The sequence below is a fragment of the Tupaia chinensis genome, unplaced genomic scaffold (assembly GCF_000334495.1).
Source record: "Tupaia chinensis unplaced genomic scaffold, TupChi_1.0 Scaffold000199_1, whole genome shotgun sequence".
Taxonomy (NCBI): Eukaryota; Metazoa; Chordata; class Mammalia; order Scandentia; family Tupaiidae; genus Tupaia; species Tupaia belangeri.
Window position 1 is genome coordinate 1,362,482 of NW_006159674.1, and position 19,592 is coordinate 1,382,073.

The 19,592-nt window shown below is 39.6% G+C and overlaps 1 protein-coding gene across 1 annotated transcript; it reads left to right on the plus strand.

The window, feature by feature from the left end:
* Positions 1–2,994: 2,994 nt before the first annotated feature.
* On the plus strand, positions 2,995–18,566 carry TFAM (transcription factor A, mitochondrial). The gene is made up of 7 exons (XM_006147059.2): positions 2,995–3,513; positions 4,007–4,125; positions 6,444–6,514; positions 7,602–7,751; positions 10,588–10,683; positions 16,758–16,814; positions 17,843–18,566. The coding sequence occupies exons 1-7, from the start codon at positions 3,413–3,415 to the stop codon at positions 17,987–17,989; spliced, it is 741 nt and encodes a 246-aa protein (XP_006147121.1). The 5' UTR covers positions 2,995–3,412; the 3' UTR covers positions 17,990–18,566.
* Positions 18,567–19,592: the final 1,026 nt, after the last annotated feature.

Below are 19,592 nucleotides of genomic sequence, written 5' to 3' on the forward strand. Positions count from 1 at the left end.
CTATAGCAAGTTAAAAAATAAAAATAATAGATAAAATTAAATAAATAGTTCTTTTAAAAAATAAAGATTTGATCCCTCATCATAAGGGAAATGCAGATAAAAACAACAATGAGGTACCACCTAACCCCAGTCAAAATGTCTAAGATTAAAAAAACAAAAAATGATAAGTGTTGGCCGGGGTGTGGTGAAAGGGGAACTCTTTTACACTGCTGGTGGGAATGTAAATTGGTCCAACCACTGTGGAGAATAATTTGGAGATCTACCATATGATCCAGCAATCCCACTCCTTGGTATCTACCCAAAGGACAGAAGAATTTTTCATTGGAAAAGTGCTTGCACATCGATGTTTATTGTGGCACTATTAACGATTGCAAAGTCATGGAACCAACCCAAATGCCCCCGTTTGGAGGAATGGATTGAAAAACTGTGGCACATATACTCTATGGAATACTACTCAGCCATAAAAATCAACAAAACCCTGGCTTTTGACAGAAAGTGGAAAAATATGGAAGATTTACTGCTGAGTGAGGCAAGCCAGGCTATGAAGGAGAGACATTGTATGTCCCCACTTAACATATACCGAATGTCTGCATTCTATGACTGAAACTGATTGACTAACGGTTCTACAAACATAAGAGATGGGTGTGACTGTCAGATGAGGTGTATGTGGAGGAGTGGGGCCTAACGAAGGACATTCGGAGAAGGGATACGGAGGCAGAACATTGACGGGATGGAGAAGATCGGTTGAAGATATTTTGATCACGGGACTGGGGAGAAATGGTCACATATTGAAATGCTCACATTGTAAGCTAAACAATGTGATTGAATGTACATACAAAAAAAAATACATACTAAAAAAAAGAAAAATTTAGGAAAAAAATAAAGATTTGATTTACCAAATCTCTACAGCAAGGTTTATTAAGATGACTCCTGAAAACAAAAATAAATTTAAATATCAAAAAGAAGTATATCTGGGGAAGCAGATGGCATAGTGCTAAGGTACTGGACTCCCACATGGCCAACAGTGGTTTGAGTCATGGACCTGGCAGCTTGAAAATAACACTGGGCACATGTGTGTGCATGCCCAAAATCCCAGGAGAATGGAGGAGAAGGGATTGTGGCATGGCAAAGCCCCCTGGGGGATGATTTTTCACTTTCCCTCTTACTGTCTCTCTCTGGCAAGTGCATGCGCCCTATGGCAAAAACCTAAAAAAATGTTTAACTTTATAACACCTGAAAGAACAAAAAAATTCTAGAAAAACAGATAAGAAACACATTATTTTAGAAATCACCTTAAACATAATTATAAGGCATTCTATCTTATACTTACTTCTGTCTTAGCATAATTATTGGCTTCTTTGCCTCTGTAACCAGATTTTACAAGGCACTGGGATGCAGTGTCTTTATCTCTAGTGTTTGGGGCTGTGTACATTGCAGGTATATACTCAGAAAAAAGCCTCTGTTTCTTCCATGACAGAATGGGAGGTTTGAATATAAGGCTTGCAAAGTCCCCTTCAAACCTGAGAATCCATAAGAAAAGTAGCAATAACTGCTTACCACTTAAAAGAAGTGGGCTTAATCTACTTCATAATTTCAAAGGTACAATGTTTCCAAGCCACGGGCTAACCAGTATACTGTTAAGAAATTTCTGAGAAGGAAGACAAGTCTCCAGAATTGATTTTGTTTGGGGAAAAATTTGTACTTAAGACCTGGAAGGGTCCTTAGATACCTTTAGGACTTGCTAATCTCTTTCATGTCATTGCCTACAGAGAAAATACTACTCATACACCATCACTCAAAAATTGTCCAACACATTAATCAATATCCTAAGACATGCTTGTCACATATCCTTGGAACTCTGGTTGGGAAAACTCTGGTCTAATTCAATATCTCCATTTGCAGAGGAGGATAGTGAATCTTATTTTTATTTTATTTTATTTTGAAGAGGTTTTTGCTATAGGGGGCGTGCGCGCGCCAGACAGAGAGACAGAAAGCGAGAAATCACCCCCAAGGGGGGATGGCCACGCCGCAATCCCTTCTCCTCCATTCTCCTCTTGGGATCTTGGGCATGCATGCACACGGCCCTGCGTGAGTTTTAAGACACCTGGTCCGGGACGCGAACCGCAGTCAACTACATGGGAGTCCAGCGACAACTACTCATACACCATCACTCAAAAATTGTCCAACACATTAATCAATATCCTAAGACATGCTTGTCACATATCCTTGGAACTCTGGTTGGGAAAACTCTGGTCTAATTCAATATCTCCATTTGCAGAGGAGGATAGTGAATCTTATTTTTATTTTATTTTATTTTGAAGAGGTTTTTGCTATAGGGGGCGTGCGCGCGCCAGACAGAGAGACAGAAAGCGAGAAATCACCCCCAAGGGGGGATGGCCACGCCGCAATCCCTTCTCCTCCATTCTCCTCTTGGGATCTTGGGCATGCATGCACACGGCCCTGCGTGAGTTTTAAGACACCTGGTCCGGGACGCGAACCGCAGTCAACTACATGGGAGTCCAGCGACATAGCCATTATGCTAACTGCTGGTCCCGGATAGTGAATCTTAAGAGGGGATGCAACATTCCCAGGTCAAAACTTTAAATTTAATACTTGGGACTAGAACCGAGACACTTGCAAAGCTTCTTCTCTAACAAGCAGAGTTGGAGGTCAGACCTGAAGACTGCAGTAGATGGGAGGGCAGTCTAAATCTCTGCTTTAAATGCGGCCCTTAGACCACAGGTATTAGAAGGTATACCTTTGGGCAACTGATGAAAAAGTTAAGATTCAGGGACCCACAAAGACCTACGGAATTAGGTTCCGCGGCTGCCCTGGAATCTGCATTTTTGGGTTTGCGGGTCTCCTGCTCTCTCCACAGTGAACTCTGAGCTCCAGCCTAGGTTTGATTTGGGGGCTCCCTGGGCGTCCTGCCCTCGGAGCAGCGCAGGCGCACAGTGCCCCACGTCCTCGCGGAGAGCTCGTCTGTTACGTACGCAGAGCCCACCGGCACTCAAGGGCGGACTCGGCCACTACCCAGTCCGGGTGAGGCCACCGCGGTCTCTCCACCAGCCTCCTGGCCCCGCTGAGGCACCAACTGCGGGGGCAGTCGCGGGGGCAGAGGCGGCTCAGCAGCGCCTCCTTGCGTCCGGCGTTTCCTCTCACCGCCCCGGCGAGGGTCCTCAGTCCCGCCCGCCTTGTACTGACAAGTGCGCCTGCGCCAAGCCTTCCCGGTCCCGCCCCCAGCCTGCCGACCGGATGTGAACTGACTTCCCATAGTGCCTCGCGAGTGGCGGGCATGATAACAAATCCTGGAGGGTCGCACGCGTGTTCGTGTTGGTATTGTTGAGCTGTTCTCTTGTGCCAGGAGGCTCTACGAGATTGAGACGCGGCCGCTGCCTAGTCCGCCAGTGCCATGGCGCTTCTCCGGGGTGTGTGGGGCGCGCTGAGCGCCCTGGGAAAGTCCGGAGCCGAGCTGTGCGCCGGCTGTGGAAGTCGACTGCGCTCACCCTTCAGGTAGGCGCGCGCACCTGCGTCTCGGAGGCCGCTGGGCCCAGCGCGCCCCAGGCCGCAGTGTAGACCCTGTGTGTCCTCCACGTTCTGCCTCTCCGGGGAGGTCCGCGCCACTCTGCCTTTTTGATTCAGACCTCGACCTTGCCAAAGGGACAGTGGCTTTGAGACCAGGCCGTACTGCTTCCTGGGGCCCTTACTTCCTCCTCCCGCCCCTCCCCACTGTCCAGCCTGGGAGCACCTGTTCGGCATCCTGTGAAGTCTCGCCAAGAGTCTCCCGCCACTCTCTAGGTCTTCAGGAGGCGGGGCCCGGGAGCTAGAGTATAGACTGTCCTTCCCTGGGTTAGCACTGGCTTTTGTTACGTTATTAGCATTGTTGTTGAAAGTGTCAGATAGCGTCTTGATGACCCTTTATTCGGGGTCCTTATTTATATACACATGAATGTGGGTCGTTGAATGCCTGACCTTGATTATCTATTTTCCTTTTATTTGTATTTAGTTTCGTGTATGTACCGAAATGGTTTTCATCTACCTTGGCTAGTTATCCAAAGAAACCTATGACTTCGTACCTTCGATTTTCTAAAGAACAGCTACCCATCTTTAAAGCTCAAGACCCAGGTGAGTAGTTTGGAGGCTTGTACTCTTCTCTCATGTAGCAAAAAGGCCATTAAGGAGTTGAATGGTAGACTTCATTTGCACACTGTGTCTAGTGACTAGGAAGAATCTTTTAGTTTGGTGATCTGTGATGTAGGGAGTTAATATAACAAATAGACGTGTTTTAATATAAATGAGAACTAATGAAGGATATTTTTTAAATAGCATGTAGTGTGGAAAGCACTGTGGGAAGAGGATTTAAAAACTGAATTTTGAGCCTAGTTGCCTTTGGTCTATAGGATCATTGATGAATCATTTTATCTCTTGCTTAGCTCCTTCTTTGCAGTTGTTAATAAAGTTGCTGTAAAATAATTTATGTGCATGTGTTCTGTAGAGCTCTCTGCAGAATACTGCTAATTGGAAGAACTTTTTTTAAAATAATTTTTTATTTCATTTTATTTATTCATTTATTTATTTTAATTTGACGAGAGAGAGAGAGAAAGGGAAAGTGAGAAAGCAAGCCACCAGGTGCAGGACTCAAACCGTGGTTGGCCATGTGGGAGTGTCCAGTGCCTTAGTCACCATGCCACCTGCTGGTCCCTTGAAGAGCTTTTTCACTGAAAATTATTTCTTTCTTTAGTTCTTGAAAAAAGATTTCCTGGTAGGATGTATTTTGACTCCTTAGAAAGGTTGTCAGGCCTTCATTTTTAGGTAAAAGAGTAAAGGTAATAGCTAATTAATAATAACTAATCTTGGGCAGCCCATTTTCTGGGATTCCTCCCTTCTTGGGAGATCTGCTTTTCCTTCCCTCTCTGCTTTGCTATACCCACTCTGTGTCTGCATTTCTCACTCTTCCTGAGCAAGGGACAAGAACCTGCCTTTTATCTTCCTGAGTGAGAGACAAGAACCCTTGTCTCATTGTGGGTGCTCGACCTGATCACCCCTCTATCAGAAAGACTGATGGAACATTTTTAGCCTCAGACAGTTTACTGTATGTTCAAGTTGAAGTGTAGTCAGAACTAAATGTTGAAGAAATGGTAAATGACAGAAGCTGGAAGGTGTTTAATGAATGCTGCAGAATTCATTTTAAGCCCCTGAAGAATAAAGAAAGAAAGATACACTTCTTTTTTAGAGAGGTTTTTGCTATAGGGTGTGTGTACTCGCCAGAAAGACAGAGAGAGACAGAGAGACAGAAAGCGAGAAATCACCATGCAGGGAGGATGGCCATGACACAATCCCTTCTTCATTCTCCTCTTGGGATCTTGGGTACGCACATACACATGCCCGGTGTGAGTTTAAGCTACCGGCTCCGGGGACTTGAACCGTGGTCGACTACATGGGAGTCCAGTGACATAGCCATTACGCCTACTGCTGATCCCAGAAACACTTTTTTTAAAAGCACTGGGTCATCTCATAAGAGCTAAGCATGACACACATCAACAAGACAGGCTTCCTCGGATTTCTGAACCAACAGTCCAAGACCTTTTGTTGATTTCAGCCCCACTTAGCCGATATCACAAATATAAATAATTATGATAATTGTGGAGAAATCAGTTGCAATTTTATACTGGTTCTGTTTAAAAAATTTTTTTGTAACTATTAAAATAATTTTCTGAAAAAAAGAAACTACTCTGATTATGATTTCTAAAGCCTTTTCCATTCAGTACATCACAGGGCACGTGTAGAAATCAAATGAGCTACAATAAAAATGTTCACATTCTATAGTAGATAAGAAATTAGTTTAAGAGACATGCTTAAGTACCCTCATCTTCTTTGGTATAAGAATTGGGACTAACAGGTAGTTTGTAAAATCATTGTGTCTTGTTATTCTGTTAAGACAAGAAAGGAAATGGAGAATACTAGACTGATTTTAGGATAGTTCATTTCCTATTGATATTTCTTTAACTGGAATACAAGGTGAGTTATCTAAATCAAGACTACATTTTGTTGCTTAGTCAGATTTTATGAGCTTAATAATCCCTGAAAGGTTTACAAAAAAGTTTTGATTGGAATATGGAAATGAAAAAGGAGACATTTGACAACCAGCTGCTTAAACTATTCCCAATTTCTGACGACAGTTTTTGGTAGTGTGTGATATACTCTTTTGTTATAAGATTATGGACTTTTATCAGTGTTGGATAGAGTTTTAAATTATCATACATAACTTAGCTTTAAGTAAATAAGTTAAATAACTATATTAAGTTATGTGTGGTAGAGTTATTTATAATATATAATATAACTTGCCTTTAGAGCTAATGGACTATGCTTTTTTTGGAAGTCTTAGAAATTAATGCTGAGACATAATCATGACATTCTTTTTTTCATTTTATTCCAATCCATAGATGCAAAAAATTCAGAACTAATTAGGAAAATTGCTGAACTATGGAGAGAACTTCCTGAGTCAGAGAAAAAAGTAAGCATATAAGTTTTCAACACTGACCAATAATTCTACAGTTAGGAAAAGTTGTCATGTCCTTTAAAGAACCACATGGCTCTTTAACGTCTGTTATCTTCAAAGGAACTTTATACCCTTTTTTTTGGAGAGGTTTTTGCTATAGGGTGTGTGCACTTGCCAGAAAAAGAGAGAGAGACAGAAAGTGAGAAATCACCCCCCGGGGGGATGGCCATGCTACAATCCCTTCTCCTCCATTTTCCTCTTGGGATCTTGGGCATGCACACACACACATGTGCTCGGTGTGAGTTTAAGCCACCGGGTCTAGGACTCGAACTGTGGCCGACTACATGGGAGTCCAGCGACATAGCCATTATGCCAGCTGCTGGTCCCTATACCTTCTTTTTTAAAAAAATATTTAACTTTATTCATTCATTAATTCATTTATTTTAATTTGACCAGAGAAAGACAGACACACAGAGAGAAGGAAAGTGAGAAAGCAAGCCACCAGGTCTGGGACTCAAACCATTATTGACCATGTAGGAGTGTCCAGTGCCTTAACCACCATGCCACCTGCTGGCCTAGGAACTTTATACCTTCTGACCCACGTAAATGATGAGAATATGATGTATAAGGATGCTATAAAGGGTTGGCAGCAATTTGAAAAGGGAGGCTCAGGCCAGCCAGTGGTGTGTTTAAAGTGGCTGCATCTCATGTGGCTGACTATGCAGTTTGAGTCCTGAATCCATTGGCTTGAGAAATACTCTGGGCAGGTAAGTATGTGGGCCCAAAATCACAAAAGGAAGGGAAGATGGAGGAGAAGAGGAGATGATCATCTTTCTTCCTCTATCTCTGGCTAGCACATGCTGCACCCTCTAGCAAAATAAAAAAAAAAAAAAAAAAAAGGAAAGAAAAAAACTGGAGGCTAGTCTCTTATCTTGGTTAATCTTGTTTAATATGTGTATGAAAAATACATGTTTTTAATCTATAAATGTCTCATCTTAGACTCATTTTCACCTGTTTGTAGTTGTTTTTCTCTAGCACATGTGCTGTGTTGAATTTGCTGGGACCAGTTTATAGACTTGCCTGCATTTTTTAAAATTTTTAGATATATGAAGATGCTTACAGGGCAGATTGGCAGGCATACAAAGAAGAGATAAACAGAATCCACGAACAGCTAACTCCAAGTCAAGTGTTATCTTTGGAAAAAGAAATCATGCAAAAACGTTTGAAAAAGAAAGCATTAATTAAAAAAAGAGTGAGTATCATTGAAATGTTCTTTTCCTATGGCAAAAAACTAAAATTTTTATAACTATGAATGTAGGTAGTATTTCCTTATTTTGATGATAATGTGCATATATGATGTGGTCGAATTTCATCAGGTACACACAGGTAAAAATGAGATCGTTTTGGCCCAGTTGTGGTGGTGCTCCCTGCTAAGATGTCATGCTCCACAGGCTGAGAACATATGGGAGCCTGGGTTCAAAATCTGGTCCAACCTGAAGGGTAGGCACGGTGGCATGCTCCTGTAACCCCTGCTACTTGAAGAGACTGAGGCAAGAAGATCTCAAGCTCCAGATAACTTAACAACATAGCAAGACTCAGAAGAAAGAGCTGGGTGTGGTGGTACATGCCTGTAGTCCCAGGTGGGAGGCCAAGGCAGCAGAATTGCAATATAGCAAACCCTGATTTTTTTTTTTTAAAGCAGAACATAGTTTTTATGTCATTAGGACTTCTTGTCTTTGAGTTTGATTTGGAGGTACTCATTGCTACATTGAGATGTATCCAAATTTAAGATACATAGTCAGTAGGACTTTATGAAAGCTAAGGAAATATGAAAAAGCCAAACCAGGAGTAGGAAGAATCTTGCATCTGAGTCTTGGAATAACTTACTAATTGTAATTATTTTATAGGTAATGGTGATTTGTTGTTGTTGTTTTTTTACTTTCTAGGGGTAGTGGTGAATTTGATAAATATGTAGAATGGATTTATTCATTAACACATCAGAGAAAAGTGTCCATCTATCTAGTCATGTAAGAAATACTGTTAGAACTCAGTTTTTCTTCAAAGAAGCTATTACAAAGTGCACATGGTTAAAAATGTGTGGTTCCAGGCTTGAAGTGTTAATCTGTGGGAATGCTACTTTTTGAAAGTTAGACTTTTTTGTTTTGTTTTGTTGTTACTAGGACCCGTATTAGGTGTTGGCGGATAATATACTGGTCCAGTACATATACAGTACTACTGGAAAATGGTCATCAGAGTTAAAACTTTGAAAGAGTAGATTTCAGTCTACTTGAATGTCAGATGCCAAGATATCACTGCCTGACCCTAATGTTTTTTTTTCTGTATCAATTATTTTTAAAATTTAAAAATTTACTTTTAATATTATTATTTATACATTCCATCACTATACATCATTTAGATTGTAAAGAGATTTTACCCAGCATGATATACACCTCAGTCCAGCCCAGTTGGGAATACTGTACACATCCTCATCAACAGATAATAAACCATATCTGTGTCCCACAAATGTCTTACTCTAATTTTCCCCCCCACATTTCCTTCCCTAATGTTTTAAGCAGTTAGCTCTAAGGTTCAATTCAATGATGGTAAATTAGGGCTGCTGATTCAGTGAGTAAAAGGGAGGCAAGGAAATGCTAAGAGAAGTAGCCTGCCTAGGGGTGGTATTTGGAAGAGTGATAAGTGATGCATACTCCCTCCTTCACTCTCCCCTCCTCAATGCACTCAACCTGGGCTAAGAGGGGAGGGGAAGTGAGGATTGGGCAGATATCGTAAGTTTTCATCTTCATTCTCACTCCCTTTAGAATTACTCTTCCCATTAAAGACTCTCAGAAATTAGGTGAGATGTGTAGGGACCAGAGAGTTGGAAATGAAGCAGTTAGAAGAGAAACCTCTAGCAGTAACTTTAGAAACCAAGCAGAAAGTGGTTAAGTTGTAAAGCGCCTAGTCTACAGTAGTTTCTGTTCTAAGTGACTGAGAGACTGAAGAAGATGGAGGTAATCGCTAGATGTAAATCAGAGGAGCCCTACCTTTATGAATAAAAGTTGAATTTATTATCAATTATGACCGTATTGTCATTAAGAGCCTCAGAATATTATCATTTACAAGTAACTACTCCCTGTCCAAAATAGAAAATAAGTAGGATAATGCACTTTACCTCACCCTCTGAACTCAGGAATAAAATTGATTTCTGGATAGCAAGGGTTACTTGTATCTTTTCCATAGTCTCTTCTTCCCTTTGGTACTTATCATAAAGAACTGATAATGGCACCTATTGAGTTTTAAAAATTGAGAGACATTCAGGGAATTAAATGAGATGAGAGATTATTTTATTTTATTATTTTTTTAAATACATACACTTTTATTCAAACTGACATAGCAGTGTTTTTTTCTTTTTTTCTTGAGAGGTTTTCACTATAGGGCGTGTGCGCTCGCCAGACAGAGAGAGACAGAGAGACAGAAAGCGGGAAATCACCCCCCTCAGGGGGGATGGTCACGCCACAATCCCTTCTCCTCCATTTTCCTCTTGGGATCTTGGGCACGCGCACACACACACGCCCGGAGTGAGTTTTAAGCCACCAGGTCTGGGACGCGAACCGTGGTCGACTATGGGGGAGTCCAGCGACATAGCCATTACCCTAACTGCTGGTTCCCAGATGAGAGATTATTAAGCAGAGAAGTCCAGTGTTTATGAGTCGTGGTGGAAGTGTGTAGCGGTTTGGCTAAGAGAGTAGTGTTCTGTAAGAATAAAACTGGGATTGGTTTATCTTTTGAAAAAGTTTTTTTTTTGATATATGTGTTCAGTTATTCAATTCATGGAGACAATGAAAATCATATGTAAAGGAAATATTTTTATATGGAAAATAATTCATGAAACCTATTGCAGTTTTCAAAACCTAAGTGGTATCAAAAATTCTGACCCCAAGGTATAATAATCACATGCTCTATATAGGAATCATAACATTAACTTCAAGGAAGGTTCTGTAATACATAGTAGTGAATAAAGTTTATATAGGTAAAAGTAAGTCTCATGGAGAGTGAAACTGTCTGACCCTTCTGTTTTTGGTATTCAGGAGTTAACAATGCTTGGAAAGCCAAAAAGACCTCGCTCAGCTTATAACATTTTTGTATCTGAAAGCTTCCAAGAAGCTAAGGATGCTTCATCACAGGTAAAACAGAATTATATTTATTTACCAGGCTTTTGTTTATTTAAATTAAAAAAAAATTTAGAAAATTCTAGGGATGTTACTTGTCAGATGTTGAAGAAAAGTAGTGAATTACAGAAATTGAACTCTTGATAAAGCCCCTTCTTTATTGGATCGCTTTTCAAGAAATTCTCTTACTATATACAATTAAATATGTAGTCATTTACAGATATATATGTCAGTTTTTTTAATTTAAAAATGTGAAAATTTCAAATTCATAGGAAGTTAAAGTTCCGCTGACTTTTCTAATCTAGCATTTGTTAACTGTTTGATAGTCACTAGAAAGAATGGGATATACACAATATTTTATACTGGGAATTGAGTTTAACCTATTGCTTTGTGTTGTATTCCTTACTAAAATTTCGATTATGCCCACAGAAATGTGGATGTCATCATATGAATGTGTCAAAAGAGAAAAAAGCTTGTCAGTCACTGCTGTGTGTGTATGGCTTAATCTTTTTTTTTTTTTTCAAGAGAGATTTTTGTTGTCGGGTGTATCCACTTGCACAGAAACAGAAAGCAAGAAAGCACCCCGCTAGGGGGATGGCCATGCTGCAATCCCTTTTCCTTTATTCTTCTCTTGGGATCTTGGACACAAATGCTCATGTACCCTGTGTGAGTTTTAAGTTGCTGGATCTGGGACGCAAATCATGGTTGACTACGTGAGAGTCTAGCCACGTAGTCATTACGCCATCTGCTGCTCCCCTTTTTTCCTTTTTAGAATCTCTCAGTGAGCAATTATATTCTTTTTTATTTTTAAAGAATTATTTATTCAACTTTATTCATTCATTCATTCATTTTAATTTGACTAGAGAGAGAGAAAAAAAATGAGAAAGCAAGCCACCAGGTCCAGGGTTTGAACAATGATCAGCCATGTGGTAGTATCCAATGCCTTAGCCACCATGTCACCTGCTGGTCCCCAAGCAGTTATGTTCTTTCTTATATGATACAACATGATAAAAGAAGTGACTGTTCATATCCCTAACCCTTGTCAATCTGAGATGACGTTTTTGGCACTCCGCCTCTTTGGGATTATTTGGATATATAGTTCATTTCACAAATCCTGTTTACCATAAGATTAAATAATGTCATGTGTGACTAGCTTTCACTTAGTTACTCCACTTGGAATTTTGAATTCAATTTCTGTGACTCTGCATTTCTAAAATGCAAGACTTAATTTTTTTAGTTGGAATTTTCTGTCACTAATTTACCTTGGATTTAGACTTTTCTTCAGTAGAGAAAGGTTATGTGCTAAAGAATCCTAAATCAGTGTCTCTCAGCTCTGATTTTACCCTGAAATTACCTTGGAAACTTAATGGCTGAGTCCTGTTTCTTTGCTATATAGTTTTTATTTAAAAATATTGGTTATGTGGGACCAACAGGTGGCTGGTGGTTAAGAGTGCTGGACTCCTACACGGCTGACCATTGTTTGAGTCCGGGACCTAGCAGCTTGCTTGCTCACTCTCGCACGTGCGCTCTCTCTCTCTCGCTCTCTCTCTCTCCCTCCCCACTCCCTCTCTATCAACCACTCTCTGTCCCTCTCTGGTAAAATTAAAATCAATCAGTCAATAAAATAAATAAAGTTCAATAAAATAATTCTTTGAAAAATATTGGTTATGCATCCTCTTAGCTTAAAGAATCAGAATAATTCTTTATCTTTCTTCATGTAAAATAGCAATTTTTATTGCACTGTTTTATTCCTTACTTCAGAAACACATTCCATTGTTTTAGCTGATTCTTAAGGCATTTACCTCTCTATTTCTTTTTTTTTTATTGAGAGGTTTTTCACTATAGGGCGCGTGCGCTCGCCAGACAGAGAGAGACAGACAGAAAGTGAGAAATCACCCCCCAGAGGGGATGACCACGCTGTAGTCCCTTCTCCTCCATTCTCCTCTCAGGATCTTGGGCACGCACGCACACGCGCCTGGCGTGAGTTTTAAGCCACCGGGTCTAGGACATGAAACCGTGGTTGACTACGTGGGAGTCCAGCGACATAGCCATTATGCTAACTGCTGGTTCCTTCTATTCTTTTTTTTAAGAATTATTTTATTTTACTTTATTTATCCACTTATTTATTTATTTTAATTTGACTAGAGAGGGATGGGGTGGGGGGGAGAGAAAGTGAGAAAGCAAGCCGCCAGGTCTGGAACTAGAACCGCAGTTGGCCATGTGGGGAGTCCAGTGTCCTTAACTACCACTCCACCTGGTGACCCCTTTACCTCTCTACTTCTAAATAGCATCTTTTATTGTTGCTTCTTGATTTTTTTCTTTTAATTTTAAGCTTTATTTTTTTTTTAAGAATTATTTTGTTTAACTTTTACTTATTTTAACTTGACCAGAGAGGACAGAGAGAGAAAGTGAGAAAGCAAGCCACCGCCAGGTCCAGGACTCAAACAGTGGTCGGCCATGTGGGAGTCCCACGCCATTAACCAGCATACCACCTGCTGGCCTCAAGCATCTTTTTTTTTTTAATTGCCATAGGGTACTTGTGCTCATCAGAGAGACAGAGACAGTGAGGGAGAAAGCATCCCGCCAATGAGGCGTGGTCACCCTGCAGTCTCTTAATATCACTTCTTCATCTATTTGGGATTTGGGATACTCATGCATGCTCCTGCCATGTTTTTTAAACTATTGGGGTCAGGATTCAAACTGCAGTTGGCCTTGTAGGATCCAGCTCTCTCTCTTTTTTTTTTTTGGAGAGGTTTTTATTTTTTTATTTTTTTGCTAGAGAGCGCATGTGCTCGCCAGAGAGAGAGAGACAGAAAGCGAGAAATCACCCCCCAGGGGGGATGGCCACTCCGCAGTCCCTTCTCCTCCATTCTCCTCTCGGGATCTTAGGCACACACGCACATGCACCTGGCGTGAGTTTTAAGCCACCAGGTCCAGAACTCGAACCGCAGTCGATTACATGGGAGTCCAGCAACATAGCCATTACGCTAACTGCTGGTTCCTCCAGCTCTCTTAACTACCAGGCTGCAAGACCAGCAGCCCAGCATTCTATGTCTCACATGCTAAACAATACATCCCATTATTTCCCCCAAGAATTATTTATTTCATTAATTGTAGTTATTTAATTTGCTGTAGTCATCAGAGAGAAAGAATGAGAGAGGAAACAAGCTTCCAGGTCCAGGACTTGAACTGTGGTTGGTTATGTGGGATCCAGTGCCTCACACACCACGACACTTGTTGACCGCTACCTCTCACTTTTCCCAATGAAGATTTAATTCTCCTTCTACTGTTCACATGGTTCCAGCCCTCTGTATAGTTCCAGCTCTCTCTATATAGGTTCATAATTTTGGTTAGATCAATAACAAGAACTTAAATTGTGATTATATAAACACAGTTCATGGCTGAACTGTGCTATATACTGGGAGTATTTTTACAAAACTTATTTTCCTTGAAGTTGATTGTCTTAGATTTTCTGTTTGCTTAGTTTTTGTTTCTTTTTTTTTTTGTATTTAACAATCAACTCTAAATTTAATAATTAACCAATTTTTAGTACATTCAGATGTATTTGCTGTCCTGTCAGTTTCAATATGAAGTCTCTGTTTTGTTCCAGTTTGGCTCTTGCCTTCCGTGCCTGCTTTGTAGCTAACATCCTGGGCTTTTCTTCATCATCATCCTTGTGAGGCTTTGTTCCTCTTCTTGTTCCCCTTTTATTTCTTGGTTTACTCTGATGCTGGTGTAGCACCTTCCCCGCTAAGAGTGTATGGGAGGGTACTAGAAGGTGGTGTGGTAGTTAAGGCACTGAACTTCCACATGGTTGACCGTGATTTGAGTCCCAGACCTGGCGGCTTTAAAATCATGGTGTGTTTCTGTGTAAGCCCAGGATCCCAGAAAGAGAATGAAGAAGAGATTGCTGCATGGCCACCCCACCTAGGGGGTGATTTCTCATGTTTCCCCTCTCTCCGCGGCAAGCACATATGCCCTATGGTGGAAAACTAAAAAAAAAAAGTGCACAGGAGATTGATTTTTGGAGTTTACATGTCTAAAAATGTCTTTACCATCACATTTGTTTGTAAGACTGGGAATAGAATTCTAGGTTAGAAATCAGGTTTCTCCAAAATTTATGAAAAATATTGTTCCTTTCATTTCTAATTTATTGTGTTACTTTGAGAAATAGAAAACTATTTCAGTTGTTGGTCTTTTGAGTATCACATGGCTAGATTTTTCTTCTTTTTTGTTCTGTCTTTAGAACACCTATTATCTTGTAAGTTCATAAGATCCATATATAAATACTGATGTTCATTTACTAGTCTAAACTTTACTGTATTCCTTTAGCCTCTTTTTTTTTTTTTGTCTTTTTTTTCCTGAGATACTGCATATATTTTCACTTAATCTCTATTTTTAGCATGGTGCCATTACCCTCAACTATACCTGGTTTTTGCAGAGTAACTCTGTTTTAATCTCTTGAGTAAATGTCCTAGAATCTGCCACTGTGGGAATTTAAACTTACTTTTAAACAATTTTTCAAACAGTCCTCCTGTCTTTAGCTCCCCTTCACCTCTGTTGTATACCAAGCTGGTACTTGCACTTCTTTCACTGTTTGGGAAATCTGCATTGTAAATCAAGGTGCTTTCAGATTTCCCCAGGGCAGAATTGGCTATTTTGAGTCACTTAAGTCAGCTGCCACTTCTCCACATGCTTCTCAGTTTCCCAAATTTTGTGTTGTTAATACATTCTTTTGTTGTCTTTTTCTATGTGACTTTATCCCTTAAAGCTTTTTTATTTGTTCACTTAGCAGAGTTTTAGAAGAAAGAGCAAAAGTAAACATTTTTCTCTTTTACTAATTCTTTTTTTTATTCCATTAATTCTATAGATGAAGAACCAAGCCTAAGTTATGTAAAATAACTTTGTAGTCACATTAGAAAGTGAAGCTGAGTAGAATCAAGGACTTACTTATGTTGTATTACTCTGGGTTTTTTTTTTTTTTTTTGGTTGGTATAGGGTGTGTGCACTCACGTGAGAAAGACAGAAAGGAGAAATTGGAAGTGAGAAACCACCACCCCAGGGAAATGGCCACGCCACAGTACTTTCTTCTCCATTCTCCTCTTGGGATTTTGGGTACAGGTGCACGTATGTCTGCCATTTTTTCAAACCGGCAGTCCCAGAACTCCAGGCAATTGGTGCTGGGATCCAGCATCTTAACCATCACGTCACATGCTACCCTCATGTTGTACTGTTCTGTGACTTAACCTAAGCACTCATGCACAGGTTTTTATTTTTATTTTTTTAAAGAATTATTTAATTTTATTTATTCATTTATCTTTGATTTGACAGAGAGAAACACAGAGAGAAAGAGAAAGGGGAAGTGAGAAAGCAAACCACCAGGTCCAGGACTCGAACCGTGGTCTGCCTGCCATGTGGTCTGCCACCACGCCACCTGCTGGTCCCACACAGGTTTTTAAATAAAACAAAACTATAGGAAAGAATTCCAAATAATCTTTGAAGTTAGTCTATGATAGAATGTGTTGGGTTGTCAAGAAAGTCATGACCTATTTTTCTGTCTTTTCTGTGCAAAAATGGTCATGGCTTTCCTAATGACTCAGTAGATTACACCTGAATATTAATATTGAATCAAAAAAGAGAATACTTTAATTCAGTTCATTATTATTATTACTATTTTAATTGTGACAGGACTTGTACACTCACCAGAGAGGGAGAGAGGTAGAGGGAGAAAGCATCTCCCAATGGGACATGGTCAGGCCACAGTCCCTTCTCTTCCTTCTTTCCATTCTGGGGCTTTGGGCATGCACATACACATGCCAAGTGTGTTTTTAGCATCTGAGGCTGGGGTTCAAACTGGTTCTGGGATCCTGTTCCCTTAACTACTAGTGGTGGGGATTAATACCATTCAAGACATTTGTATAAATTTTAACAGTTTAATGTTTATGTTTAGAAAGAAAAGATGTTAAGATTAGATGATGTTTGCCTGTAATTTTTGATACTGCGTTTTTGTTGTTGGAATAAATAAAATAAAGATCTTCTTTAATTACTGAAGTCTCTCTATTTGCTACCAAAAAACAAATGTTTTACAGGCAAAGCTGAAGACTGTAAATGAAACCTGGAAAAATCTGTCCAGTTCTCAAAAGCAAGTAAGTATTACAGTTTCTAACCTCAAATTGTCAGTTAGAATATCTGTAAGAGAATATATTAGGATAAGACTTATTTCATGTGAGAGCAGTCTTACGTTACTAATAGCACTAACAGCACAAAATATTTAAAAATTATTTTTATAGTCTTAGAACTAATTTGTCTTTTCTCAGTTTTTTTATGCAAATGATTTTCACATTTAAGACACTGTCACTCAAACTTAGAATGTCCACTTTATTGAGAGACAGTCTTAACCTGATTTTACAGCTTCCTAAGTCCAGATATTGTGATAAATTCATTAATTCTTTAAAAATCATAAACTTTTGGGAACCAGCAGTTAGCGTAATGGCTATGTCACTGGACTCCCACGTAGTCGACCGCGGTTCTTGTCCCGAACCCGGTGGCTTAAAACTCACGCCAGGCGTGTGTGAGTGCGTGCACAAGATCCCGAGAGGAGAATGGAGGAGAAGGGATTGCGGCGTGACCATCCCCCCTGGGGGGTGGTTTCTCGCTTTCTGTCTCTGTCTCTGTCTGTCTGGCGAGTACACGCGCCCTATAGCAAAAATCTCTCCCCCCCCAAAAAAAAGTCATAAACTTTTGGGACCAGCAGTTGGCGTAATGGCTATGTTGCTGGGCTCCCATGTAGTTGACTGTGGTTTGAGTCCCGGACCCAGTGGCTTAAACTCACAGCATTGGGTGCACGTGAGTGAATGCCCAAGAACCCGAGAGGAGAATGGAGGAGAAGGGATTGCGGCATGGCCACCCCCCCGGGGGGTGATTTCTCACTTTCTGTCTCTCTCTCTTTCTAACAAGCGCACGTGCCCTATAGCAAAAACCTCTCAAAAATTAAAAAATGGTAAACTTTTAGCCTTTTCTTCATCTAAGGTTTATCTCGCAAAACATTCCTTCTCTAGACTCTCTTTAAATATATAGGATAGAAAGATAATTTCTAAGGTATATGTGGAGGCATTCCAGAAATTAATTGCTCTTTTCTAAATAAATAATTTTAACACTCATTCTTTTTTCTCAGGTATATATTCAACTTGCTAAAGATGATAAAATTCGTTATGATAATGAAATGAAATCTTGGGAAGAACAAATGATTGAAGTTGGACGAAATGATCTTATACGTCGCAGAATGAAGCAGCAAACAAAAAAAGGCAGTGAGAAGTCTTAAAGTAGAAGATTGAATTGTGATCATGATGGATAGGCACAGGAAACCATTTAGGTCTCAATACCTGAAGATATTGTAAAATTAGAAAGGATAAAGTTGGTAAACATTTTATATTCAATTCCTTTTTCTTTATCCCATGGACTTATGCCAATTTAATACATTTTGTATTAGTATTGCTTTGGAAAACCCAAACAGCAGGTAAAAGTTCATGTGAAATTTATTTTATGTTTAGGAGCTACTGAGGATCAAAACAGTTTGTGCAAATGTAGCAGTGAACCATTTTACCTTTGATAAAGGTCAACCAGACTGTGAAAGTTTTTGGATGATGACTAGGAAAAGAGTATTCTTGTCTCCTTATATTATGGAGGCAAGAGTTTCCTTTTCAAAATTATCACAAATTGTAGAAGCCACAGTGTTCTATGGTCTAATTGTACATTTCTTTTTTCTTTTTTTTTTTAAAGCAACCAGAATTCATCTAGGTAAATTCCAATTCCTAGATGTAATTCATATTATATTCAGAGTTGATGGTCATACATACAAATTATTGCTGGTTTCAGTTACAACTTTTTATAAAAGGGACTGACACATGTATAAACCTTTTTCTCATTGTCTTTTTCTTTTTCCTAAAGACTAAGAAATTATGTACTAAATCTATGCATATTGTTTTATATTGCATAGAATAAAAATTAATTTTAATTTTACATGTTTCTGAATTCTGTGTTTTTAAATGAAACAGTTGTTTTACAGCTTTCTTTTTAAAGTAGGGAATCGTAATTATTTTTTTTCTTCTATGAACTTTTATTTCCTCTCTTATGTGAATATATATATAGTTTTTTTTTTTTTAAGAGGTTTTTGCAATGTGAATATATTTATCCAGAGGGAAAAAAGCTTATGTAACTAACTTTTTTAAAAATTTTTTTTTCCCGTAAGACACATGCACTCACTGGAGAGAGGATAGTGAGAGGGAAAGTGAGAAATCACCTCCTAGTGGAGATGACAGTGCAGTCATTTCTGTATTCTTCTCCTGAGATTTTGGGTGCACACACATGCATCCAGCATGATTTTCAAGCCACCAGGTCTAGGACTCAGACCATGATCAACCATGTGGGAGTCTAGCACTGGCCCCATGATACAACTTTTTAAATGAGAAGTTTAAAAACCTGAAGTCTCGGGGCCAGCAGGTGGTGTGGTGATTAGAGTGTTGGACTCCCATGTGGCCGACTGTAGTTTAAGTCCTTTGCTTTCTCATTCTACCCTTACCCTCCTCTCTCTGTCGCTCTCTGATGACTGTAGCAAGTTAAAAACAAACAAGCAAGCAAATAAAGAAATAATTTTTTAAAAAGAAAGAAAAAGCAGAAACCAGAAGTCTCTAAGAGTCTCTGGATTTGAAATATTTTGTGTAACATGTAAAAACCTGTCTAAGAGATAACCAGCTATGGTCTGTGGGGCCAATCTAGCCTACTGCCTGCTTTTTTTTTTTTTTTTTAAAGAATTATTTTATTTAACTTATACACTTTTTAATTTTAATTTGACCAGAGAAGAGAGAGTGAGAAAGTGAGCCACCAGGTTCAGGACTTGAACTTTAGTCACCCATGTGGGAATTCAG

Bases quoted from the DNA above. Each gene is read 5' to 3' on its own strand.
- TFAM (XM_006147059.2), top strand. From the start codon at position 3,413: ATGGCGCTTCTCCGGGGTGTGTGGGGCGCGCTGAGCGCCCTGGGAAAG. The intron at 7,752-10,587 runs GTGAGTATCATT...TTTGGTATTCAG, and splicing joins AAGCATTAATTAAAAAAAGA to GAGTTAACAATGCTTGGAAA. The intron at 10,684-16,757 runs GTAAAACAGAAT...AATGTTTTACAG, and splicing joins CTAAGGATGCTTCATCACAG to GCAAAGCTGAAGACTGTAAA.